The sequence below is a fragment of the Caretta caretta genome, chromosome 7, assembly GCF_965140235.1.
Source record: "Caretta caretta isolate rCarCar2 chromosome 7, rCarCar1.hap1, whole genome shotgun sequence".
Taxonomy (NCBI): domain Eukaryota; kingdom Metazoa; phylum Chordata; order Testudines; family Cheloniidae; genus Caretta; species Caretta caretta.
In genome coordinates this window covers 77,431,891-77,459,474 of record NC_134212.1, presented here as the reverse complement: position 1 = coordinate 77,459,474, position 27,584 = coordinate 77,431,891, and the positions used below count along the sequence as shown (strand labels likewise).

At 39.9% G+C, this 27,584-nt stretch overlaps 1 protein-coding gene across 2 annotated transcripts in view; it reads left to right on the top strand.

Annotated features, from left to right (window-relative positions):
• ANK3 (ankyrin 3) overlaps positions 1 to 27,584 on the top strand; it is a 558,892-nt gene that overhangs the window by 73,755 nt on the left and 457,553 nt on the right. The window contains exon 1 of one of the 2 annotated variants that reach the window (XM_048856231.2): positions 21,213 to 21,797. The exons of the other annotated variant lie outside the window; for it this stretch is intronic. Within the exon in view, the coding sequence (XP_048712188.2) occupies positions 21,735 to 21,797 (63 nt within the window). The 5' untranslated portion in view covers positions 21,213 to 21,734. Of the gene's footprint in view, positions 1 to 21,212; positions 21,798 to 27,584 lie in introns of those variants that run through there. 2 annotated transcript variants of the gene reach the window in all.

Sequence of the window (27,584 nt, the reverse complement as noted above, 5' to 3'; positions counted from 1 at the left end):
TGCGATTTCCTGCATTTACTTCTCATAGTGATTGCAGTTTTGATTCCCCCACATCTACTTTAATAATTGTTTCTACTCCTTAATACAGCAGTTTCATATGCAAACTGTCAGGGAGGAGGTATCAACAGAACAAAATGATGAATCCTGTTCAGAAGATGCCAAGACTGCTGGGCTCCTCTCCAAACTTCCATTATGCGATCACTTTGTTGTTATATCTGTACAGCACCTGTTGGAGGAGGGGTAATAAATGAATCCTTAGTTTAAGCAATAAGAGTTTACAGAAACAGTCAGCTGAGGACAAGGGAAATTCCCAGACTTAGGTAAGCCTAGTATCATTAACAACAGTGAGAGACTACTCATGGACAGGAGGAGATATACAAGTAGAATGTCTAAAGGTTTTTAATTGCCCCTCAGGGTGAATAATTTTTAATTTACTATGTAATTGTGATAGTATTATTGGCACTTCTTGTAGACAGAAACCACGGTCTGTCATCTCGCACCTGATCAGTCTCACTGCCTTCCTCAGCTCAGAAGATGGGGTAATCTTCTCTATGGTCAAGAATAAGTAACAGAGAGAAGCTATTTTGATTTAATTAGGAGGCCAGCAGTGATCTTGATCAGAGCTATTTTGCCAGCTGGGTGGTAACCAAGGAGAGAGTTGGAGGAGGCATGATCAAGGCAGCATGAGTAGATTTTGTGGTCTAGGATTCTTGAGACAAAGAGGAGAAAAGAAAGGGTGGCTGTTAGAAAGGTAAAAGGGATTGAGGGGAGGTGTTCAATATGGGGATACAAGAGCATGCTAGAAGACAGAGAAATGATTAAGAGGGTGTTGAGGACAGTAGGCAAGAAGGAGGCTAAGCTAAAAGGAGACATGAAAGAATGGGGTCAAGGGAACAGGCTGAGGTATTAGAAAGAGATAGCTGAAGGAGGAGGACCTCTGAATGGGAGAGGTATGAAGGATGAGAGGGAGGAACTTGGAGGCAGAAGAGCGGGAGAAGGGAACCAGGTAGTTAGGCAGGAGGAGAATCTTTGCTGGATTTTGTCCAATTTAACTTCTGCAAAAGTAGGTGAGATTCTCGTCTAGATGGTGAGAAAGGGGGCGTAAAAGAGTCCAAAGCTGATTGCAAAAAGTTAAAAGGATCTCACAAAACTGGATGACTGTATAACAAAGTGGCAGATGAAATTTAATACTGATGAGTGCAAAGCAATGCACGTTGGAAAACATAATCCCATCTATACACGAAAAATGATGGGGTCTAAATTAGTTACCACTCAAGAAAGATCTTGGTGTGATTGTGGCTAGTTCTCTGAAAACATCCGCTCAGTGTGAAGCACAAATCAAAAAAGCTAACAATGTTAGGAGCCATTAGGAAATGGATGGATAATAAGACAGTACATACCACACTGCCACTATATAAATCCATGGTAGGACCACACTTTGAATACTGAGTGCAGTTCCTGTCATCCCATCTTAAAAAAAGATATGTTAGAATTGGAAAAGGTACAGAGAAGGGCAACAAAAATTATTAGGGGTATGGAACAGCTTCCGTATGAGGAAAGCTTGAAAAGACTATGACTTTTCATCTTAGAAAAGAGATGACTAAGGGCAGATATGTCAGAGGTCTATAAAATCATGAATGGTGTGGAGACAGTGAATAAGGAAGTATTGCTTACCCCTTCACATAATACAAGAACCAGGAATCACCCAATGGAATGAATAGGCAGCAAATTTAAAACAAACAAAAAGAGATGTATTACTTCACACAATGGACAGTTGAACTTGTTGCCAGGGGAGGTTGTGAAGGCCAAAAGTATAACAGGGTTCAAAAAAGGATTGGGCAAGTTAATGGGGGATACATTCATCAATGGCTATTAGACAATACATTTAGGGACACAGCCCCATTCTCCGGGTGTCCCTAAACCTCCAGCTGCCAGAAACTGGGACAGGACAATGGGATGGATCACTTGATAATTTCCCTGTTCTTTTCTTTCTCTGTGAAGCATCAGGCATTGGCCATTGTTGGAAGCAGGATACTGTGCTAGATGGACCATTATTCTGACCTAGTATAGCCATTCTTATGTGTCTTCTGTATGGAGGACTAGATTTTTTCACTCAGACTTTTCCCTATGAAAGGGAAAAAAATCTTTCTTTATTATCTAAATAGTTTTAAATTCAATCTCAGAAACAGGTAGCTCTAAAAACCTTTGCTGTCTTATGAAAAGAACAGCTTGACCACTCTGCAAGAGCAGAAAAATAGGTTGGCCGCCATGAGACTAAGTGGGTGAAGTGTAATAGAATAGGTGTCTTAAATGTGAAACTATATATTCAAAATTATTTTTACAGTAATTCCCCTGTCCATGCTTTGTGCTTAGTGTGAGAAAATTAATCAACAGTTTCACTTACAAGCAGCGGTAATAAATAGGGGTCTTCCCCTCATTCATATTAGAATCTGTACAACAGCAACCACCCAAAAATGAATGCACACATAATGGTAACATGGATTAGGGCTACCTGACTGAACAATGGTCCTGCCCAGTACAGATACATTAGTGTTGTAATATGTGTACGGCAACATAAAACTGGAACTAAACCCAAAGCATATTTTGAAGTTGCCTTTTTTTAATATATTCAGTTTAGCAATAATGATGTTGACATGGAACATCTAGCACGTGCCCTAGGGATTAATAATCAACTGGGGTTAATCAGCTCATCCAGTTGGTCATTAATCCCTAGGAAATGCCCTTCTTAATTATACTATTTCTAACTTAATGCTCACTTTCATTTGCTTGCATGCCATGATAATGAAAGCTAAACTGCTTTACTGGCTATCACAATTATATAAACAGAAATTGAAAACTGACATCATTCTGAGAAAGCTGTATACAGTTTGTGAAAGGTCAATGTTATTAATGCATCCTATGAATACCATTCTTCTAATGCCTTCCTTTACCAGCACAAGTAATATCATTACTGTTAAAGGACTTAGTGATGATCTCCCTCGCAGCAAGGGAGATGCGTTGCAAGGCTTTAAATCCTGCCAAGTAAGTAATGTGGAAACTGCACATTAGATAATATGTAAGGATATGCCTTGAGAAAAAGCTAGAAGGCATAATTGCTGAGCTGGAAAGATGTCCATATTAACTGAAATGTTAGTCTATTTGATGCAAGAAAATACCAAGAAACTGTGAACTGCATATACTTCTTTTCTGACAATAACCCAGGGATCTTATCCAGGATTAAATAAGTAGCCAACTGCAGGATAAATACTAAAGTAAATGTTTATATATATATATAGACTTGAGGTCCAGGTTAAAGTGTAATAGTTTGTCTTTGTCCTAAACATAACCTTGGTTTAAACAAAATTGTGTTTTAAAGACGTGTGTTGAAGTTGCTCATTTTTTACCTATCTATATCCTTTTTGGCAAGAACAAAGCTCCTATCTGGGGATAGTATGTCTTTCCTCCTTCCCCCTCTCCCTTCCCTTCCCCCTAGCCATCCCTCCTGGGGATATCGCAGAAAAGACAATGCAGTTCAAAAATGTGCACAAAAAATCAGGATTAGGAGGAATGAGTTTAAACATTTACTTGATTCCTCTCCTTGAAATGATCCAAATCCTAGCACTAATGGTACATTTAGGTCGTTTTTATGTCCTACAGCAGCTTCAGATGGGGGGAGAGAGGGGGGAGTTTTAGAGCTATGTCAGTTTTTACCCATTCTCAAGAAATAGCTAATTTCCTTAGCATTTTAAGTTGTAGAACAGCAGCGCAGTACTAGAGGAAACAATACTTAACACTTCAGATTCGTGGAATTTATTTTTAATATGCAAAGTTAAATTCTAAAGAGAAGATGTTTATAAAACCAATAGCCGTGGATGAATGTGACAGGGCAATTTCCTGCAATGTCCTTGAAAAATTTTACTTAAACTTAATTCAATGTCTTTGGAGTCCATTGTATTGAATGCAAAGTTTATGAATTATCATTGGATTGGATGTAACTTCTCTAGGGGGAGATATGGCCAGTGTAAACTTTGAGAACTGTTATGAGTTTTAAAGGACTATTTTAAACAAGGTGCCAGACAAGAAGGAATTTCTGGGACAAAGAAAAGTTAAGTGGGTTTCCTAGGAAATACTTTGGGGAGGAGGTGCATACAAACTCCTGCCTCCAGACCCAACCCTGAGGAGAGAATCATTGTCTGCTGATTATATAATTCCCAGAATCTGAAGATCAAAGGCCCCAGCTGCATAAAGGAGACACTAATTTATTCATGGGTGTGCTTGTTCTGAGCAGAGGTTGTTGTGAACTTGTAATCACAAAAAACCGCCTTTGTGGCATTTGAAGGATCAATCACGTACCAGAGCCCTTGTTAGAGTTGGGCTGATCTCTGGTAAGCTCATTACTTTGCATGTAGGTTCCATTATTATTTTAAATATGTTTTCTCTGTAATGCTTTCACCGAAGAGTAAATGTGCTTGCTTAGAAAGGGCTGTGTGATAACTTATAACTGGGCAATTACACTGTAGCCTCTGGAAAGAAAGCAAAGTGCTGACACTGGCCGTTTAGGCCATCTGACTTGCTGGGGATATCAATCTAGGCAGGAAACTGTTCAACCTGGAAAAACTACAGTCAGTAGGAAGTGTGTTCCGGGTGTCTACTCAAGAGAGCTGAAGGCTGAGGAGCCAGTAGCCTAGAATGAATACCCTCGAGGGACCATGGAGGGGTTGCCCTGAATTGTGACAATCAGAATATAAATTTCAATTACAGTAATAAGATTGGTAGTCCCAAAATTTAATCTTTTAGTTGTATTTGGTTCGCAAAGTGAATACAGCTTTGTTTTATTCTAAACCAAACACTTCAATGATTTTTTTTCTTTCAGTGCCAGCCAATACTATGGCATCCCTGAGTTATTATTTACTAACAAGTTTGTACGTGCAAAACAGAAGGAAGCAGATTAATTTTGAACTTTAATTTGGTTGTTATAAACACCAAGAACAGATGATGACTTGAAACATTTTGAATACCATGACAATGTTCTAGCAATAACTAACGTGATTGCAATGTGATACTTTACCTATAGGGTTTTAGAGTCTCTCCAGTGCTATTTTACTTTTGTTTACTTAAAAATCTCCTTAAAGGAAGACCAGTAACTTAGATACACTTTGATCTGAAATATTTTAACCTATTAATATTGCAGGTAACACCTATGGTGACTATAACTGAAAGAAATTCAAGGAGGGAATTTTTTTCCCATTTGTTTTGTACATTTGAGAGTGCTTATGTATAATCAGTTTAACTGAACTCTCAGGGAAAAAAATTAGTTGTTTTCCCTTGATGTCCATGTGACTCTCTCACAACAGAGGGGAAAGAAACAGTTTTTCTTTTAAAGGGAAAATGTGACTGTTATAACCACAAAAATTATTGAGGTGATTTAAGGGCAGGTGGAGTCTCTAAAACTAACAACTCATTTTCCCAAAAAGAAAAGGAGGACTTGTGGCACCTTAGAGACTAACAAATTTATTTGAGCATAAGCTTTCATGAGCTGCAGCTCACTTCATGAAAGCTTTAACAAATTTATTTGAGTATGTCTCTAAGGTGCCACAAGTACTCCTTTTCTTTTTGCAGTTACAGACTAACACGGTTGCTACTCTGAAACTCATTTTCTGAAACTGACTGGATTTCAAGTGGATAGTATCTCTTATGCCTACATAATAATTTCACTCGATGCCATGATGATTTTCACCCATCTTGCAAACGGGATTTACTTATGCTGGAAGAGTTCGGGGCATACTATTTGGATCTTATGTCAGAGCTTCATGAAAGGATCTGTTCATTATCTAATGTATTTTGATTGATATAGTTAAGATTGTACAGGCTACTGTGGTAGAGGCTGTGTGAGGAGCTCTGCTCCAGAGATAGTGGGGAGATGGAAAGGGCCTTTCAGCTCCCTTCCTGCTCTCCCCCTAAATTTCCTTAAGTTTCATAACCTAGGCTGGAGCTGCAGGCTCTGACCTATTCAGTTCCACATTCATGTCTATGTGTAGACAGGGTCCCAAGAGAGTTGTTCCGGATTAACACTATATGTGGACATTATTCCAGAATAAGCATGATTAGACATAGAGTTAATGAGGAACGACTCCATGTGTAGAAAAGCCCATGTAGGTCTGTGCCTCAATCTTAAAACATTAGGTGATGCATATTAGAGGGAACATATGCAGAACATCTTTGTTGCCACCTCTGACTTTCTTCCCAAATGACTCATTTCACAATAACTGGAGAAATAAGTGTTGGTAGTAGCTACAGTTCATCAGCTACTCCAGAATGATTTTGCATTTCTTGAGTCAGCTGCAGGAACAATCTTTTATCAAGGCCTCAGTGTTTACTCCTTTCTCTGGAATAGTCCAATCATACAGGCATCAGGAAGATAAGCAGACTCTAGATCTTCTGAAGAGGGAGGTGTCCTCTGATTTAAGGGAAATTGTTGAAGGAGGCAACAGCTTGTGATAGTTAATGACAATCTAAAAGGAGCAATTGTAAACTCAGGAAAGGTGGCTGCAAAGAAATTAGAGTCCACATTTTTTTTCAGATCAAATCATCTTGACTAGTCCCTTTAATCTTCAAAGACCACATCAGAACAAGGGTTATGATACTGGAGTTATCATATTGACTGGATGAAGAAATAGACTTATCAAAAGAACATCTTTTTTTGCACAAAGCCAAATGTACACCAATGCATTCTTTTCAGTGAATGCTTGATAAAGGAATATACATGAATTATGGCTGGGATTTTTAAAAGTGCAGGAGGGAGTTAGGCTCCCAGGTCTCATTGACATTCAGTGGGAATTGGGTACTTAAGGTGTTTGAAAATCCTACCTTAAAAGCACAGGTTTCAGTACAATAAAGGGTAAAATACAGTTTTTAAAAATGAGAAACAAAATATACCTGTCAGATAAGATTGTTGCAACTGATCTAGATTGAGAAAGAAGAAGTGCTTCTGAGGGCATGTCTACACAGCAAAGAAAAATCTACTGCTTGTCAGGCCAGCCAACTTGGGCTGTGGGGCTGTTTCATTGCTGTGTAGACTTCTGGGCTCAGGCTGGAGTCTGGTCTCTGGGACCCTGTGGGCAGTCATGCCTAGTGGTTGGAACTAGCATTGGTAGCCAGAAATAAGGCCCAGGGTTAGAGACAGAGGCCAGAGCCAAGGGTCAGAAGTCAGGAATTGAAGCTGAAGGTCAGAACATGATCAGATGCAAGAGTTGAATTTGGAAATCAGAGCCAGTGGAACCTAGAGTGAGGCAAGGCAGGAGGAGGGCTGGGTCTAAGGCTGGACCAAGGCATGAGCAGGGCTGGAACAAGGCAGGGGTAAGGCTGGGAATGAGCAGGTGCAGAAGCTGTCACAGCTGTGGGTGAAAGCTTTGAGCAGCTGCTGAACGGCTGCTGCTGCTGGGCTTAAGAGCTGGTCTGATGACTCATCCTACCAATCAGACTGTGTGGTCAGTCTGGCAGCCTACTACAGTCCAGCTTCACTTGTTATGTTATGTGGAGGCTGGCTAGACTGGCTCTGCTGAAGGTCCTGATTCCCAACACTACCTGGAAAACTTCAGTTATATCTATGATACTTTAATGCTCCAGAGCACCTGATATTTTAAAAAATAAATCATGTTGTCATTTTTCAAGTAGTCCCCCTGTTTAAACTCTTGGATGAAGCCCTCTCAAAGACACAAAGACACATCCTGCTGTAAGTGACATTCATGTCATTCTGCTCATCAGGGATGAAAATCTTCTGTACAAGAATCAACTGGCCCTATCTCTTTCCACTGTCCAGGATCTTGGCAGGACCAGTATATCATATTCAGCATTCCTTTCTGTCACTTAGCTCATCTGGAATCATGGTTGCATTTTTGGCACTTTTGAGATCCTCCTGTAACATCTCATGAACCTGGTTCATGATTACCTAAGAGAAGATAAGTAAATCCTTTTTCCTTCGTCTTACTCCCATCTCAAGGAGGCAGTATCCAAATGCTGTGGTTAAAGTATAAATCTAAAGCTTTAAGCTTCAAGGACATCCTTGTCTCTTTCACTGTTGCCTTGTATGTCAAGATTTTAATAATAAAGGGGTTTTGGTTTGTTTTGTTTTCCTACCACCTTCTTACTGACTGCAGTAATGGTCAGGGAAATATAAAAAAGATCAGATCTTTGGTCATATTGTTTAAGCCTCTACTGATTTCAGTCTCACTATTTTCCCTAGTGAATGTTCAACATCAAACACAGAATCCTTCCAAATATAGTGGGACCTTGGGTTTTCCTCATCTCCAGTATATGAAGCTTCTAATATGTGTTAGACCCTGCCCCCCATAGGGTGGCTCCTGCATCCCACCTGTAAGTGAATGGGAGTGCTGCTTAGCTCAAAGTTGTTTTATCTGTTTGAGTCAGCATGAGATTCTCTTTTAGCTTTCCCCTGGTCAGGTGAAGAAGGAGTCTTAGATAGAGTCAGAATGACACAATAATGACAGTCAATACAGTGGTTGTATTTATTTAATAGAATCATAGAAATATATGACTGGAAGGGACCTCAACTGGTTGTCTACTCCAGTCTACTGCACTTACATTCTAGATTCTACTGGTTGTTCTAATTTTGTGTGTGTCTCAGTTTTTGATGTTTGTGTGGTCAGTTCAATAAGCAAGTTGGCAATAGGAACTTCAAGAATCTCCTCTTCCATCCTAAATAGCATAACTCTCTCCTCCCAAATTATCTGCTTTCATTCAGCGTGATTGAACAGAAATACTTACGAATTCCAGCACAGTGGATCTATACAAGAAAACAAAACAAAATTACATGCAAGAAAACTAATTATGCTTTTTTTGTGATAGTTCATGGTAGTGGAAATATTATAGGTTTCCAGAATTTATGTTGGGGTCTGAGTGTGAAAATTCTCAGTTCACCCCTTTCTTCATATTTTCCATATGATTTTAATGAGGATTGATTTTGATTTGAATGGGAAGAGAAATTTTTGATGCTCATAATTCATATTGTGAGTTCTGGGAAAAGGCACTTTGAATCCCTTCAGTTATGTTTAGTTTTACTTTGTTTCATGGTAGGTATTGTTTCCAGTTGCAATGGAAGCCAATTGTGAGAGTTCATGAATTAGTTATTTGAATTATAAAGTCTTGTATGCCCTTTTTATTGGAAATTGGTATTTCTGTTTTTTGAAGAAACTATTCTGATTTAGTATTAATCCAGAGACTGTCTCATCTTTTGCTGTGCTCAGTGTTAAAAATCTTACATGAAGAATTCTGCAATATGTAAGCTAGTTTCTTAAGAAAATTTGAACCCATTTCAGTACTGAAACCCATACACACTGTGGATATGACTTAGAATGAGAGTAATTTGCTGATACCCTTTTTCAGGGTTGTCATCTTTATCTTCAATATTTCTGTTCAGGTTGCTATTCTGATAATTTGCCAGTTTTTGTGGGGTTATTTTTAAGTAAGTTTAAAGATTGTTTTTTGTTTTTATTTTAATGAACATCACTTGCAAAGTAGCTTTGGAGATGAAGAACTGCTTTGCAATGTATACCCCCAAGCCTTAAAAACAAGAAAACCAAATTCACAGAAATGTGCTCTTTTAAATTTATTTTATATTTTTATTTTCTTAAACCCTTCACAGTCAGTTTAGAGATGTGAGGAGATACACATATATATATGTGTGTGTGTGTGTGTATGTATGTATACATATATATATATATAGAGAGAGAGTTATAGACCAGTACACTACAGTAAGTCTTCATTAGCTGTTTGATTCAAAACTGCTAAAATAAATACATGAAAGACTTGTTGTAGATGAAAGATGTTACCCTTGACTTTTATGTTAGTTGTTTTCATAACTTCAAATGGCAGTCAACATTTCTGCTGGGTAGGTGCTAATGCATTGCAACTTAAAAGCAATTCTGGCAGGATTAATTCTTTAGTTGTTGTTACGCAGGAAGTGCTTGATGGCAGAAGCAGTAAATATAGATTCTTTTAAGTGATACGATGGGGAGAAGATGGAAACTGATAGCACTTTTCATAAAGTGTACCCAACTTTATAGAAATTTTTCTCCATTTTTAGCAATTCAGCCAAATATTGCTGATTGCTACTTCAGTTAAAAAAATACTTAAATATTCAGTAAAGATACTTCTTACAACCTAACCCCTTAGTGGGAATCTCTGGCTCACTTTAAATTATGGACTCAATGATAGATGTTATTTATTTTCTATCCGTTCTTCTTTGTATCCTGACTGCTCAGATTTAATATCTTCTTTGCCCCATCCACAGCAGCCCATATATTATCTATTAATTTATTCTCCTTGGTATGTCTTCTAATGAGGTCAGTGTCTCACTTGAATGTAATAAGATATGTCTCATCAGTTATTGTGGCCACTTCATATATTTGTGTATGTCCTAGAGCTGGTCGAAAATGCTAATTGCTTTTTTTGGAGACTTTACAGATTTTTTTTTTAACATTTCTCATGTTTTTTTCCATTTTTTCCTCCTTCCTTTCTCATGCCCTCCTTTTCTTTTAGTTCAATGTGGAGGGAAAAGAGATAAAAAGCCGGGGGGCAATGGGGGTGTCAAAAGTGAGGAAAGAATGGTATTGGTGGGATTGTTTGTTACTTTTTGTCAATTTTTTAAAAATAAACAATTTTTCCAGGAAAATATTGTTTTGCAAAAAATCCTATATTTTGTGGAACAACAGTTTCAATATAAATTTTTGATTCTGTGTGTGTGTTCAGGCGCGCATGTGTAACTGAAAGAGAGATCCCTTAAATCTGTAGTCTATTTTCAGAACGTTTTCATTGAAGTGTTGAGCTGTTTTCTTTGGCGATGATGATAATGGTGGTAAATTTATAATCCATGGAAAATTGATTAAAAAATCCAAAATACTCTCCAAGGTATTATTCCCCAGCAAGGAAATTGAGCTAGAAAGAGAAGTAATATGGGGAAAAATAAGGGTGTGTTTTTAAAAAAAATCTCAAATGTGACTTGTCCACTGAATGTAGGACAAGAAGTAATGGGCTTAGTCTGCAGCAAGAGATATTTAGGATAGATATTAGGTAAAATTTTCTAACTATAAGAATATTTAAGCACTGGAATTGGCTTCCAAGGGAGGTTGTGGACTCCCCATCATTGGAGGTTTTTAAGAACAGGTTGGATACACTGTCAGGGATGATCTAGGTTTACTTCCTGTGTCAGCGCAGGAAGCTGGACTTGATGACTCCTCAAAGTCCCTTTTAGTAGAGCCCTGCGCAGATACAAATTTATATCCTAGTATGCGGTTAGCTGCATATATAAATCAGTATCCACGGAACCGCAGGGCTCTCCTAGGAACTGCAGCAGCGCAAAAAGCAGAATGGGGGTTGCTGCTCCCAGGAGCCAATGCCCCGCGCCTGATGCCCCATTGGGGCGGGCATCAGGCTCACCTGCAGCTGTCCCTGGTCGCGCTCTTGTGTTGAAGTGGTGCGCACGCCCCCAGTCAGGAGACGCAGACAGCTGTGTGGAAGGGGGCAGGGGTGAGGGTGGGACTGGGGGTGGTACAGCCACGCCAGAGGAGCTGCCGGCGAAGAGTGCTGGCTCTTGGGAGCAGCGGCCCCACATTCTGCTCCTTTCGTCACTGCAGTTCCTGGGAGAGCCCTGGGGTTTCGCAGATACTGATTTATATCCATGGATATCTGCATCCAGAGATATAAATTTGTACCCACACAGGGCTCTATCTTTTAGTCTTACATTTTTATGACTTTATAAGACATGAGCCCAAATAATAGAGTGCACAAAAGAGGAAGGCAAAATTCAACTAGGTGTACACTTAAAACTTTCACCAGTATAGGAATGTCAGCTAAGGGTTTGATTTTTCTTCTTCTTCTTCTTCTTCTTCTTCTTATTTTGTTTATTATTGACACCTTCATGCTGGCAGAAGCCCTACTGTAGTGAGTCATACTGGCAAAAAATCATTTTGCTGACATAGCTTATTTTGTTCAAAGAACTTGTATAAATTATACCTTTGCTGGTATAGGCTACGTTATCAGTATGCTCATAGTGAAAATTGATATCTGCCAACAAGGGCCAGATTCTCTGGCGCATTCTGCTCCCTTTGCACCCCTGAGTCCCATGGTGGGGATAACCACTGGCAGGAATAGAGCTTGTTAGCAGGCTTCCAAACCCTCCTTGCTCCAGCTCCCAGTACAGGGGGCATGTTGGAGGTGGGAAGAGCTGTCTTGAGGAATGGGTAGAAGGAGTGGCCAGAGCTTAAGGCAATACCCAACTGCCATAACATCCCAACTAGAACATAGCCAGCTGGCACAATTTACAACACCTCACAGATTGGTTTAAACTGTAACTAGCTCTCCTCTAGCACTTCCTGGCCATAATGCAGAATCTGGTCCCCAGTATAGTGTTTAGCTTAACCGTGGAAGTAGGCCAATTGAACCTCCAACTCTTGAAATGGACATTTTCAATTTTATTCTTGCCCCTGATGCCCCCCGCAAACAACACCCCCCACCAAAATCCTCTCTGCTGTATATCACTGTATATCTCCTGGGGCTTATCCAGTAGTAATGGACCACTGCAAACATATATGTAGAAACATGGTATAATGTAAAAGCATATTAAAACTGAGATGGCCCCTGAAACTGTTCTGGCTGACCACTGACCTGGTAACTGGTTGGCCCTGACTTCAGACCTTAACTTCATGATGTTATGCTTCTCATGTATATTTTCCCTCTATGGAAACTTGTCTGAGGGAAAAAAAGTGCTCTTTTTAGTTTTAACCCAACGCTTCCATTGATAACAATATTTAGATCCTGAATTTGTGTTTTTGAGAAACGGTGCATGTAATCAAAAGCCACTGTTATCATTTGTCTGTGATTGCAAGCTCTTCGGGGCAGGAGGCATCTTTGTTCTATGTTTGTACAGCATCTAGCACAATGGAATCCTGGTAATTTAAAAAATAATTCAGTGCATTTGGAACTTAATCCTTCAAGTTGCTGAACATCTCCTGCAAGGTGCTGTACTCCGATAGACTGAATGACTCCCACGGGACTTGAGGATGCTCAGCAACTTGCATAATAAGGACCTGGAAGTACCAAATGAAGTTCAGTTTACCTCCATTATATTTAATGATCCGTGAAATAGATTAATGACTAACCATTATAGGACTAGCTATCTTGGTAATATAATATTTTAAATGTTTTTCATAGACTCTACTCAGCTGTAAAAAAAAAATGACAAAGTTCTATATGAACAGCAAATCCACCATACCCAGAATTTTCTACATCATCAGACATAACTACTAGTTTTTAATACTTTTTTCAGAAGGCAGGAAAACCAGAAAATTTCCTGAAGTTAACTGTGATAATCAAAAATCATCTTCAAAATATGCAAAATCAGGTAGAACTTGTGAAAATTGTGCTGCATTTAGACTGTGTCTTCACTGTAAAGCAAACAAAGAAACAAAACCATTGAGATTGCTAACCTGATGTAAAATCCTAGTAGAGACAAGTGTGACAGGGTCAGGCCAGATGTCTACAGGAGAGTGATAGAAGCCAGATATATTAGCCCCAGGTTAAGTAGGTCCCTTTTCCCTGGGTAAGGTAACAGGGAAGGTTTTTTGTTTTTTTTTTTTTAGAAGAACTAAAGAGGTTATTTTAATCTTCAGGTCGATGAGTAGAAATGCTACAAAGACTATAAGCTACAATAGTTTTAATACTCATTTTGAATTTGAACACAATACCAGTTTATGATAACTTTCAAAACACATAAGAGTCAAAGGCAGCAGTCAATTGAATTGTCTCGTTAGACTGACCTCACTCTTGGTAAGGCAACTCACATCTTTTCATGTATTTACACCTGCTCCTGTATTTTCCACTCCATGCATCTGATGAAGTGGGTTCCAGCCCACGAAAGCTTATGCCCAAATATATTTGCTAGTCTCTAAGGTGCCACAAAGACTCCTCGTTGTTTTGACAAATTTAAGTGGGACTTCAACATCTTAGAGAGGTCAAGTAGACAATATTTAACTCTGCAATCTTAAGTCATTTTTTGGTTGTTACTTGTTGTGAGAGGGTCGGGCCAGATGGCTACAGGAGAGTGATTTTTTTTCCAGGAAGTGGGCGGGCAAAACCCGCCCATACAGGAGAGTGATAGAAGGCAGATATATTAGCCCTAGGTTAAGTAGGTCCCCTTTCCCTGGGTAAGGTAACAGGGAAGGTTCCAGAACAATCAGGAACTGTCTAAAAACAATTAAGGCAGACAGGCTGATTAGAACACCTGCAGCCAATCAAGAAGCTGCCAGAATCAATTAAGACAGGCAGGCTAATCAGGGCACCTGATTTAAAAAGGGTTTAAAAAGGAGCTCACTTCAGTTTGTGGTGTGCATGTGAGGAGCTGGGAGCAAGAAGCGCAAGAAGCTGGGAGTGAGAAGACGTGCTGCTGGAAGACTGAGAAGTACAAGCATTATCAGACATCAGGAGGAAGGTCCTGTGGTGAGAATAAAGAAGGTGTTGGGAGGAGGCCATGGGGAAGTAGCCCAGGGAGTTGTAGCTGTCATGCAGCTGTTACAGGAGCCACTGTAGACAGCTGCAATCCACAGGGCCCTGGGCTGGAACCCAGAGTAGAGGGCAGGCCCGGGGTCTCTCCATCCCCCCCAACTCCCTACTTGATACTGGAGGAGTTGAACTGGACTGTGGGTTCCATCAGAGGGGAAGGTCTCTGGACTGTTCCCCAATCCACTAGGTGGATCAGCAGAGACTGCGGGGATTGTTTTTCTTCCTTTCCCCATGCTGGCCAGTGATGAGGCTAACTGAGTGAATGGCAGATTTGAGCCACGAAAGTGGCCAAGCTGAGGGCTGCCGTGAACCTCTGAAGCGAGAAAATCCACCAATAAGTGCAGGACCCACCAAGGCAGAGGAGGAACTTTGTCACACAAGGCACAAGTAATGTTTATCTTGATGTAATTAGTTGAGAGAAACTCCAGGAAGAGGAGTATAGGATTGAGTATAGAAGCAGACTACCAGGGATATAGTGAAAGGTGAGGAGGGAAGAAGAGGGGGAGGGGAGAGAGAGAGAGAGAGAGAGAAATTTGGGTCAGACTATCAACAGTAGTCTCAAATTTTGGAAGTTTCATTTTTGGGTGCCCAATCTGTCTGTGTAGGCCCTGTTTCCCAGAGGTGATGAGCACCCTCCTGTCTCATTATCTTCAGCTGGAATTGTGGGTGCATAGCACCTCTAAATTTCAGGTCCCAGGTTTTTGCTCTCTGCCACTGCCTCTTATTATACTATTCTCCCCTGCACCAGATAATAGATTAGCACATTAGCTGTATGTTTCTGTTAAAAAGATCATCAGTGAAGTAGTTAATGTCAGTGTTTAAATTGTCATACATTTGGTTTAACACACGAGTTTAAAATAATGGACTCGTAAGATGAATGGCGTTTGCTCTCAGAGCTACTTTTTCAGCCTGTATGTCTGCAGGCATAGGAAGTAAGAACACGGAACCCTTTCATATTTGGTTGGTTATGGCAACATCAAAGACTAGACAATTTTTTTTTTTTTTTGGAACTGTATGAATTCTGTATACATTTTTTCTTTAAGTGGAGTTGAGGAAACTAAGCCCTCTTTTTACTCACCCTCTCCCCTGCAATTCCTCAAAGCAAATGCCACCAAAGTAATAATCTAACAATCAGGGTTAAACATCATAAAAGGGAATAGTACATAAGACACATGTGGCAGAAATAGCCAATCTACTTGCAAAGTGGACTTTTACAGTAAGCAAAGAATGTTCCATGCTTTTTTCAAACTGTGTCTTGGGTGGATTTCAGCCCTTCTGGAAAGCTCCCCTCCCTCTTTTTTTTTTTTTCCTTCCTCTTTGGTCTTTGTCTGGATTTGGGTATTTAGGGTATTGTTTTGTTAAAGAAAGTAACTGAATTGCTTCTGGTTTTCTTTCTAAAATACACTATACAAAGTTACAAAACAGATTGCCAATAACATATTGCCTTCTCCTGGCTTCTTGCATGCAAGTCATTTTCATTTTATAAATAGAACTGTCCTGATAGACTTAACTTGGCCTATCCTGTTGTCCTCTTATGCGAGTTATTTTTGATTTAAAAATAGAACTGTCCTAGTAGATATGTATCACCGAGTTTGTGAAAGTTCACATCTAGACTATGCTGTAATTAAGCAATAAGTTATGGGAAGAGGTGTGGCTGCTAATGTGATCCAATCACAGTCTTGAGATTTCTAAAGCATGACACTACAGCCTTTGATTCCTCAGATCTCAGCAATGCTAAGTATTATACTTTGGTACATTTTTCTTATGTTAGAGTATATCAAAAAACATATAATCCCCTACAAGACATAGACATGTATTTTATTTCCTTGTGGAAGTTTGTGTATGTGTGTGTATATGTATATGTGTATATATATATATATATAAAAATAACCCAGTTGGCATGAGCAGGGAATGATGGGTTAACATTGTGGATGGTCCATACTAGTAACTGTTCAGAATGTTTTCTAATCAATCCAAATGCTCCCTTGATGAAAGCAGTATTGCAATGTATTTAAATCCCTCTAGAAACTTTCTGAATTGTAATGTTACTTTAGTGGTTTTGAAAGTAATACTCAGTATGTACTGTGAGAGTACTCTTCATTTTCTTTGAAAAGTTTAAAAGCTTTTACTCCTCTCAAATGTTTTCTGTATAAGTATGACATTTTAATCTTCCTGAATTTCCATTATTTTTGTCAGTTACTTGTTTCCTATTTTATGTTTTTCGCTAATGGCATTATTTAAATACCGCTAGTGTGCTTGGCTCATTAAGGCACAGATGACTACATGGTGCTGGACACCTAGTTCTCAGTTACACTATGGCTCTTTTATACCTTTCTGGCAGTATGACGGGGAGTGGAAGTGGCCCCAAGAACACCCACCCTGTGCAAGGCACTTTGCTAGCATAAGTGCTGTGCATGAACACTGCTTCCAGCCCCCAGGGTACGCCAAGGCAGGGCATTGTCACATCACACTTCTACAGCTATTCTGTGCTTCCCAGAACCCATAGGGAACCATGGGAAGCAGATTATAGATTAGCATAGCCTCAGGGCTACTGTAACTTACACTGGGAACTGGGCAGGTGCACAGGCTGCACCACTCTGAGGCATGTAAAGGTGGCTTAATGGCAAACCCTCCCCCGCCCCCCATTTTACTGCCCAAGCATAAATATGGTGGAAGTGAGAATCAGGACCAAGGGTTCTATGTAAAGGAGCTTACAGCTGAAGGCAAACCTTTATTCTTACAAGTAGTCCAGATTGACTTCTTGAGATCAGGCATATGAGGATAGACTATGCAAAATACTGGCAGATCAAGAGGATAGCACTAACTTAGAGTCTTAAAAATATCTGTGTGACCGATGGATTGGTGTCAACCATTAACTGACAGCAGTTTTACTATCCGAGGTTAACGTTTGTAACCTCTACAAAAGAAGTGAATTGTAAGGAGCATGAGGGAGAGACATTTCCCAAGAAAACTTTATTCTTCTTGGATATTGCTAATATTTTTGTTTCTAATACTTAGCTCATCCTTCTGTGGTGTTAGTGGTTTTACCTGTAATAAAACACTTAGCAAATTGTCTTAGTAAAAGATCATGGGCTGTGCTTCGCTGGTATGTGCAGATCAGGGAAAACCGCATTAAAAAAGTCCAAATGTTGATGTCTAAACTGCATCATACCCAACTAATCTTGAGGAAGCCCATATATTTAATATCTGTGCAATTGGATCTCCATGGACTGAGGGGCGAAAGGGTAGTTTGGTGGGTGACGAAAGAGCGAGGAAGGGCTCTTATCATTCCCCTCTTAGCCTGTGGTGATTGGCAGATTCTTCTGGCCTTGTCTCAGATGCGGACTCCTCCTACATGCTCTTAAACATCCCTGTGCCCAGAAGGTTTTTAGCTCAGGAATGGGTGGGAATGAATGAGAGTAGGGTTCCTGAGTGAGACATGCTGCCATGGAGCATGTGGAGGGTGGGAGCTACATGGTATCATGAATGTACTGGTCTTCTGAAGATACCTTGGGATCTGTAATTGGGAAGGTCTCAGGAATCCATACCTCTCAGGAGCCCAAAACCCCTACCATCCTGACCAAATGATCTGGATTCATAGGAAACTTTGCAGTCTTAAGGACACTTAACTTTTGCCTTCCTGCAGGCTTTACCTAAAGAGGGCATGGTTTTACGCCCTTAGGCCTCAGTCCAGCAAAGCACTTCAACATGCTTTATTCCTTAAGACTAATTAGGGTTGCCCTGGAATGTTATTTTTTTTATTTCATAATGAGGGCTAATATTAAGTGTTGCAATCTTTAGTTAAAGTGACTTCCAACCAATTTTCTTCACAGAGAGCTTGTTATATTGACAATCTGTCACAATTAAATGTCATTTTATTAGTCAAAATTTTACTTTTTCAATGCTTTATTTCTTTTTTGTAAGAGGATATGTTTGAACCAGTGTCTGTGGGACTGTTAGACAAAGCAAAATAGTCTATTTCCAGAAATGAGTTTTTATAATTTACATATGGAATAGACTATAGCATTATTTTATGTTTTAAGCACTGTTCCCCTCCCCCACTAACCAGCAAAGAGCACTTCAGTTTATGGCTATCCCGTGATAGTTGTCAGTTTATAATGTAACATCTACACAAGAACAGGAATTCAGGAAGAGCTGTTCCTCCACAGAACCAGCCATTAAGAAATTAACCGATTGAAGATGAAATATCAGGTTTTGGAAATTTCCAAAAGCTTTTTACATGTTCTATAAAAATATATATAAATATAACTCTTATCATACATCAGTGACTTCCAGCATGCAGCCTTGAAGATAAATCTTATCAGTAGGCCCTTGCTTGTGTTTTTAGTTAAGCTCTACAGTGTTTAGGGCACTGTTCGTAATCAAAATGTCAAAATCCATGTGTTTGGTACAGAGCATTAGTTTCCCAACTTGCATGGAAGCTGCGGTTCAGGTGATGATGTTTGCAGTGCAATCAGATTCTAAGTCTGAGAACATGCTGCCCACAGATAAGAGGGAGCCCACACGTGATGGCATATTAGAAGTAACTATTGTGAACATGCAGAAAAATCATTATTGGACACAGGGGAGAAAGCTTTGAGGCAAATAGGGTGTAATCAATCTCCCTCAGAGATAAAAGTATCTTTTGCTTAAGAACATATGAATGGCCATGCTGGGTCAGACCAATGGTCCATCTTGCCCAGTAACTTTTCTTCTGTGGGAATGAATGGAACATTCATTGAGTGATCCATTCCCCCTCATCTAGTTCCAGCTTCTGGCAGTAGATATTTAGGGGCACCCAGAGTCAGAGGTGGTGTCCCTGACCATCTTGTCTAGTAACCAATAGACCTAACCTCCATGAATTTATCTAATTCTTTTTGGAATCCAGTTATACTTTATTCAGTGGCAATGAGTTCCATGGTTTGAGTGTGTTCTGTGAAAAAGCACTTCCTTATGTTTGTTTTAAACCTGCTGCCTATTAATTTAATTGGGTAATCCCTGGTTCTTGTGTTTATGGGAAGTGGTAAATAACATTTCCTTATTTACATACTCTGCACCATTCATGATTTTATAGATCTCTATCATATTTCCCCTTAGTCATCTCTTTTCTAAGGTGAATAGTCCAAGTCTTTTTAATCTCTTCTCATACGGCAGCTGTTCCATACCGCTAATAATTTTTGTTGCCCTTCTTTGTACCTTGTCCAATTCTAATATATCTTTGTTGAAATGGGGTGACCAGAACTGAATGCACTATTCAAGGTGTGGACGTACCATGCATTTCTATAGTGGCATTATGATATTTTCTGTCATCTTATCTATCCATTTCTTAATGGTTCCTAACATTGTTAGCTTTTTTGACTGCCACTGCACATTGGGTTGATGTTTTCAGAGAACTATCCACTATAACTCCTGAGATCTCTTCTTGAGTGGTAAGAGCTAATTTAGACCCCCTCATTTTGTATGTATAGTTGGGATTATGTTTTCCAACATGCATATTTTGCATTTATCGACACTGAATTTCATCTGCCATTCTGTCATCCAGGCACCTATTTTTGTGAGGTTCCTTTGCAGCTCTTTGCAGTCATCTTTGGACTTAACTATCTTGAGTAATTTTGTATTGTCTGCAAACTTTGCCATCTCACTGTTTACCCCTCTTTCCAGATCATTTATGCATTGTTTATGGTAGACAGGATGTTGGTCGTGGGCATTTCCATGCTGCTGAGCTGCTGGAGCAAGAAAGGGAGAGTTGCTAAGGATTTGGATGTTAACGGAAGAAGGAGCATTTGCAGCAATATGCAGGCTGCCTGTCAAAACTCATTGTCACTTGGCACCTCTGATGTGGTCAGAATTCCTATAGAATGTGTGAACTAGCACACTGTCAGCTGAACAAAGGGATACGAATGTGGTAAATAGGCCACCATATAATCTCTGAACATATCTTTTCATGACAGCAAGAGTCAAAACTGGGAAGTGCTAGACATAATAGAGATACTGCTCATATCAAAAGGGATGTGCCATTTTACATGCAGCAAATGGTAAAATTTAGACAAATCTTGAATGAATGCTTTCATGGCCACTTAGTCGTGTATGGGTCATGCAGAACAGGACTTAGTGGGCACAGAGAGAGGAGAGGTGGTATAATGAAGTCTCCACCCTTTTTTTGGCTCTCCACGTAAGATCCATACAGATCTAGCCAAAATATTCTTCTGAGTGGTTCAGCAGTGTGTGGAAACATGATCTGAAATCTTCTATAGATTTATGCACACATGAGGCATGAAACATTTCAGTCAAATAGAGATCTACATTAGTAAAATGGTTTTATAAATCTAGTCATATGAACAGGCATACAGGGAGGGTGAGCTATTAGAGACAGTGATAGTTGTAAATATATATTTTATGGAAATATTGGTGGTGGTTTTATGTAATTAATTAATAATATTATAAATTTTAATGTTCAGATTGGCCATTTGCAAGTCTCCTGGACTGGGACATGTAGCACTGGGAAATGTAAACATTTATCTAGCAATTTCTTCAGCAATGTTTTGTGCCTTTTATTGTTTGAATCAGTCTGGGAGTGGCTTGAAGATCCAGTAACCTGAGCTTTTATCACTCTCTTGGCGGCTTCCTTTTCTGGTATGCTCTGATGCATTCAACACATGTGTTGTGTATGCTATCAGCAATAGGAGTAATTTACGCTCAGTTTTCCCTTCTGCAAGAAAGGGCAAATCATCTATTGGTGAAAGCTTCTAAGATTTGTCAGCAGTCTGCAGCTAATTTCTGTGTGTGGCTCATCAACACCATTTAGAGGCTGGAAACACTGTGGATGAACAAGCGAAAAAGTCTTGTCAAGATCTTATCTCAGGGGTAATGATTAGTTTAAAATGAGAGAGGAAATTAATGATTTTTTTTTTAAAGAGAAATAGAATATTTGATGTGAAGAACTCCCAGCTTGTTTTTGACGAAAACAGAGCAAGGCTGTGAGCAATTCAAGGCTTTGCAGGAGCAGGGGCTGTGTTTAAACAGCAGTTATTCTGTTACTTGTCTGAGAAACGTCAGCAGATGGACTTTGGTTTCAATGCTGTGAATATTTGCAGTGGCTTTGGACGTTGGAATATAAGCAGTGATCTTCTTTTCTCCCTCTTGTATTTACCTGCTGAAAAATGAGTGAGGAAGCAAAGGAAAAAAATGCTAAACCGGCTCACAGGAAAAAGAAAGGAAAAAAGGTAACTCCCTATATAAACAGTGTGCTGAAATGTCTTTATTTTCAATGATTTTACATTGTGAGTATCTTCCTGCTGCATTTGGAGTGGTAAAGGTTTTGATTTTAAGAAATAAAGAAGATGCTAGAATCAGGATGCTGTTGTTTATGCTGGATGCTGATGGGTGTGTTCTCTGCTAGAAAGAGTAATAACATTGAAACTCAGTTACTTAGCATTATTTAAATATTCTAATGATTAAATATACAGTAGACATAGAATTCCAGTGTGGCTGTATTTTTCAAAGTGATATTCATGCCCAGGACTAATAAGTAAACACATGCAGTAATTAAGCCTTTTTTTTTAAAGGCTGTTAATCAACAGTGTGCAGTTGCTAATAGATGGTATTGACAATGTTAATACTTGAGTAAGTTTTAAAGGCCCTCCTATATCCTATATATTGTTTTATTATTGTAAGCCAATTTTCATCAGTTTTAGTTTTATTTATTTATATATATAAATTTGTGTAATGTGCTTTTTAACTGCAGACTCATGCAACAGATTCAAAGATGAATTTGATAGATCCTTACCTGAGGCTTTCTTAAGTATTAGACTTATTTACTTTTGCTTTGCTGACATCCATATAGTGTTTGCTTTTTTTTTTTTTTTTTTTAAATAAAGATGGATGTTTTTCATCTGTTCCCATTTACGAATCAGGTTCCCAAGCTAACAGAAGTGGAAATCAACTTCCTAGATACAGGATTTACTATATATAATTAAAATATTCGTTCAATGTGTTAATTTATAATGTGAAAGGCTTAGGATACATCATAAGGGCAAAGAACTAGAAATATCTTTGAAAAGTAATCATTGTTATAGAAGATATTAAGACCCCCACTCTTACATTTTTCTGGATATTTGGTTCCTTTCCCTATGTCGCCACCCCTTCCTCCCCCCGTGAGACATACTGACAGCCTCTTTGTTCCATTTGTTATGGTGAAGCATTTAATATAGATTTTAAAAAAAACTAAGAGCAAATGTATTTTGGATTAACTAGATAAACATCCCATTAAAATGAAATTTAGTGGTAAATTATATTGCCTCTGTACTACATGAAATGCTTCTCTCTAGCATAATATATTACATACGTGATAGAGGATAAATTGTCAAATAAAATGTGTTAATGGTTTTAATTTTTGAATATTTTAATAAAATTTCTACTATGTTATACAAGTGATTTTTCACTGTGTTTAATAATCCCTCTACTATTTCTATCAAAGATGTATGTCAAACATGTTTAAAGTAAAGAATAAGTTTTATGACTTATATCCATTAAAATACATGCACGTCTTCTAGAGGACCAGCCCAATAGCCTAGAAGACAGAGAAGCACAGGAAACCTCGGTTTAAGCAAACCTTGACTTCTCACCAATCGTTCCAGCAGTGGCTGATCTAATTATAAAGGTGACACTCAGCCTCTGGGTTGAGGGTACAGCTGCAATGTCCACATACATCCTCTAGTGACTGGTACAGAGTGGTTAGTTGCGGGGAAAACTGTCAACTGTGCTCAGATTTGTGAGTCGTTGCCTTGAGCATTGAGAGCGCATGGCATAATGCTTGGTCAAGGTCTGGCAAGGCAGTGGAAAAACCCACATATACATGCCTAAAGGTACCTTCACAGCACAAATATTGTAATAATGTTGTAACGGACTGCAGTGCGTGATACCAATAATTGGATTTCAGTAGGGAGTCATTAAGATTTTAAAATCTACTAGAAATATCATTCCATTGCTTTATTTAATTTCCATCTGCTACTTATTCTGTTGCAGTACTTACATCACTGAAATTGTTGCTTGGAGAGGTGGGCTGGATCAGTCATAAGCATGTTCACGCTGTCCAGTGTATGTCAAAGCTAATTAATCAGTGTTATAGCACAGGCCCACAGTAAAGATGTAACATGCACCTAGAGGAATCTGCTTTTCCTCTTTATAACAAGAGGCAACCATTTATTTTGGTGTCAGAACAAGTAATTCTCTTCATACCATAATTCACTAGTCAAAGCTTTATTGATTCTGCTGTTTTGAGCCCTGGGAAGATGTGTGCGTGGATGGCCAACACTTGATGAGACAGTTACTTAAATTTGATGCAGGGATTGTCTATAAGAAAATTTTGGCAAACAATGGTGTGCTTTGGAAGTCAATTTCTGAGCCGGATTAAGGTTAACCAGAGCTTTGGATCCCACCCAAGTTGCACTCCCATCCCCCCGAACAAAATAAGTGTATATATCCTCAGACAGGCATGTCCAGCTGTCTATTCCCTGTTGCCTTCCAGATACTTCCTTTTTCCCAACTGTGCTAACCCCCATGTTTATCCTGCCCCACAGCCTACTGTGCCATTTCCTCCCTACGCCTCAGCTTCAGGGATCCTTCCTCTGCTCCTTCCCAACTGCTGAGGTCATTATCGTCATTGTCCTCCCCTCTTCTCTAACTCAGGAGTCTTTCCTGTTCAGGTGTCATTTCTAAAGATCGCAGCAAGAGAGCAGTGGTAGAGAGTGAGCAGGTGGGCAGGACAGCAAGAAGCTTGCACAGCTTACCATGCAATTTATTATTCAGATAGTGCTGTAGGTTTCCAAAGAGCTGTGAGATTGGTATGATTTACCAAACAAAAAAGACTGTCTGGCACATGCACTCTTAATTCTGACCACAAAATTCGTCTACAAAATGTGTGTTTATAAAAACTCATCAACAGTACAAACCCTCTAAAATGATTTAGAGGTGTAGTTAGGGTTGGGAGGTGTGCAACGTATGTGCATCATTTTGGGGCATTGAGTTTTACTCGTAAGGAATTGGGAAATTAAGGCTGAAAATCCGCACATAATTTTACAATGCAGAAATATGGTAGGCTGTGAAATTGTGTTCCAAGGGAAGTGGAGAAAACCCATTACTTTTTATATTTAAAAAGAGTGAACAATGTACTTGTAAATCTTGTAGTATGAGGGTGATTGACTAGATGACACAATAGGTCTTTTCCAAATCTGACTTCTGTACTTTTTATTCCTTCTCAGCTACAGCTCCATTTCACCTTGACTCTTGGAATTTTGAGTCTCCTGTGATTTACATGTGATCTGCAGAATCAAACTATTAACACCATCAAGTTTAATCACTGGACAACTTGTCCTGGGAATATTTTATGTGATGATTTCACCATCTTTAAATTAATCTAGTAATCTTTGTTAAAGAGGAGAGTAGAAAACAGTCCTTCTAAGAGGGGAAAGACTGTCAATAGACTCTGCATCCTGGACTTTTTTAACAGAAAAAAATATTCTTTTTCCGAATGGAAAAAATGGAATGAAATTACCCATGTAATTTGACCTAGTAACTTTACAGTGCAACCATGAGTGTATGTTAAGGTAATTCAGAATGTCAGGTAACTGAATTAATTTTCCACTGATTTAACAGGTGTTTGAGGAGTCTGTCCCAGTTTTCGATAACAAGGAATTTCAGAGGATTGAAGTTTGGGTCACTGAAGTGTTAGCATACTGGGAATGTATTTTTATGATTTTGGTATCTTTCTCCCCGCCCCCAGTGGAGATGAGACAAGGACTGTACAATCAAATATATATTTTCCTCTCTCTGTGTACATGGAGCTCCCATTAGTCATGGGAATCTCTCATACAAATGAATGAGGATGTATGCCCGAATTTACAGAGGTGAGACTGCATATTGAGCTCAAACTGTGATTCTAGAGTAATCTGTCTATCAAGCTACCCCCTTGCTATATTAATCAATACACTTTTATGCTAGCTCTTCTTTTCCTTCTCCTTCCTTTATGCTGCTTTATCCTGGCGACAGTCATGATGGCAGCATGGAGAATAGGTAGGACCAGACTTCCTTTTCCTCCACAACAGATTCCAGGTCCTCCTGGGAGATTCCCCAGCGTTCCCAGGCCAGCCGGGAAATACAATCACTCGAGCATGTCCTGGGTCAGCCTCGGGGCCTCTGCATAGTAGGACATGCCTGGTACAGTTCCAACGGAAGCCTCCCAAGGGGTATCTTTATCAGATGCCCGAACTATCTCAACTGGCTTCTCTCGATCCGGAGGAGTAGTGGCTCTACTCTGAGGCTCTCCTGAGTAGCTGAGCTCCTCACTCTATCTCGGAGAGTAAGCCCACCCTGCGAAGAAACCTCATTTCTACCACATGTTCCCGCAATCTCGTCCTTTCGGTCATTACCCAAAGTTCATGACCATAGGTGAGGATGGGGATGTAGAGTGACCTGTAAACCGAGAGCTTTGTCCAAGAACTCTACTCCTGCTTCACCACCATGGATTGGTACAGTGCCTGCATCACCACACCAATCCGCTGGTTGATCTCATGCTCCTGCTTGCCATCACTTATGAACAAGATTCCTAGATACTTGAACTCATCCACTAAGGGCAGCTGATCTCCCCTCACCTGGAGAGAGCAGTCCACTTTCTTCCAGAAAAGGACTATGACCTCTGATTTGGAGGTGCTGATTCTCATCCCAGCCGCTTCACATTCAGCAGTGAAATGTTTGAGTGCGTGTTGGAGATCACAGTCTGAAGAAGCAAGAAGGACAACATCATTTGCAAACAGCAGAGGTGCCACCTCCGAGTCCCCAAACCGGATGCACTCTATGGCTTGGCTGCACCTTGATATCTTGTGCATGAAAATCACGAACAAAAGTGAGGACAAGAAACACCCCTGGCAGAGTCCAATACCCACCTTGAATGAACTCTACTTAATGCCAAGAATCCGAATACAACTCTCACTCTGAGAATAGAGGGACTGGATAGCACGCAAAAGCAGCACTGGGTCTTCATACTCCCACAGCACTTCCCACAAGACATCTTGGGGAACGTGGTCATATGCCTTCTCCAGGTCTACAAAACAAAGGTAGACCCGATTAGCAAACTCCCATGACCCCTCAAGTATCTGCAAGAGAGCAAAGAGCTGATCCATTGTTCCATGTCTGGGATGGAATCCGCGTTGTTCCTCCTGAATCTGAGGTTCAACTAATGGGTGTAATCTTCTCTCCAGCACCCTGGCATAGGCTTTGCCAGGGAGGCTGAAGAGTGTGATCCCTCAATAGTTGGAACACACCCTCCGGTCTCCTTTATTAAAAATTGGGACCACCACCCCTGTTTGCCAGTCCAGAGGTACTGCACCCGCCTTCCACGCAACACTGAATAGATGCATTAACCATGACACCCCAACATTGTCCAGTGGTTTCAACATCTCTGGGAGAATCTCCTCCACCCCTGCTTACCACTATGAAGGCACTTTACTGCCATATCTACCTCAGCATCAGAAATAGATCCGTTCTCACAGGAGGTTTCCAGTGCGGCCTCCTAGAATGGGGGCATGTCCATTGGGTTGAGAAATTCCTCAAAGTGTTCTTTCCACCTCTCAATGATCTCCTCAGTTGAGGTCAACATTTCACCACCCTTCCGGTGTACAGCTTGGGCAACGTCCCGCGACTCCTCCTAAGGCGACAAATGCTAGCTTTTCTCTTTGTAATATGTTTTTGGCAGTCTGCTCCATTACTTCAGGTAAAATATAAATATACTAACCAGAGAGAAGCCAGCTCCTCATACACCACATCAAATGTCTGTGTTTTGGGGTTGAGAATTTGACCCTGCCTAGGCTACACCCAATATTCAGAACGAGACTCCAGATCAGTCCCCTTTTCTGGAGCGAATAGAGTGGGTTCTCTGAGGGGAGCACACTCTCAGTAGATGAGACAGGGAACTTCTTATCTTGCTCTGTGGTAAGCTCTATTGCTGGCTCAGGAGT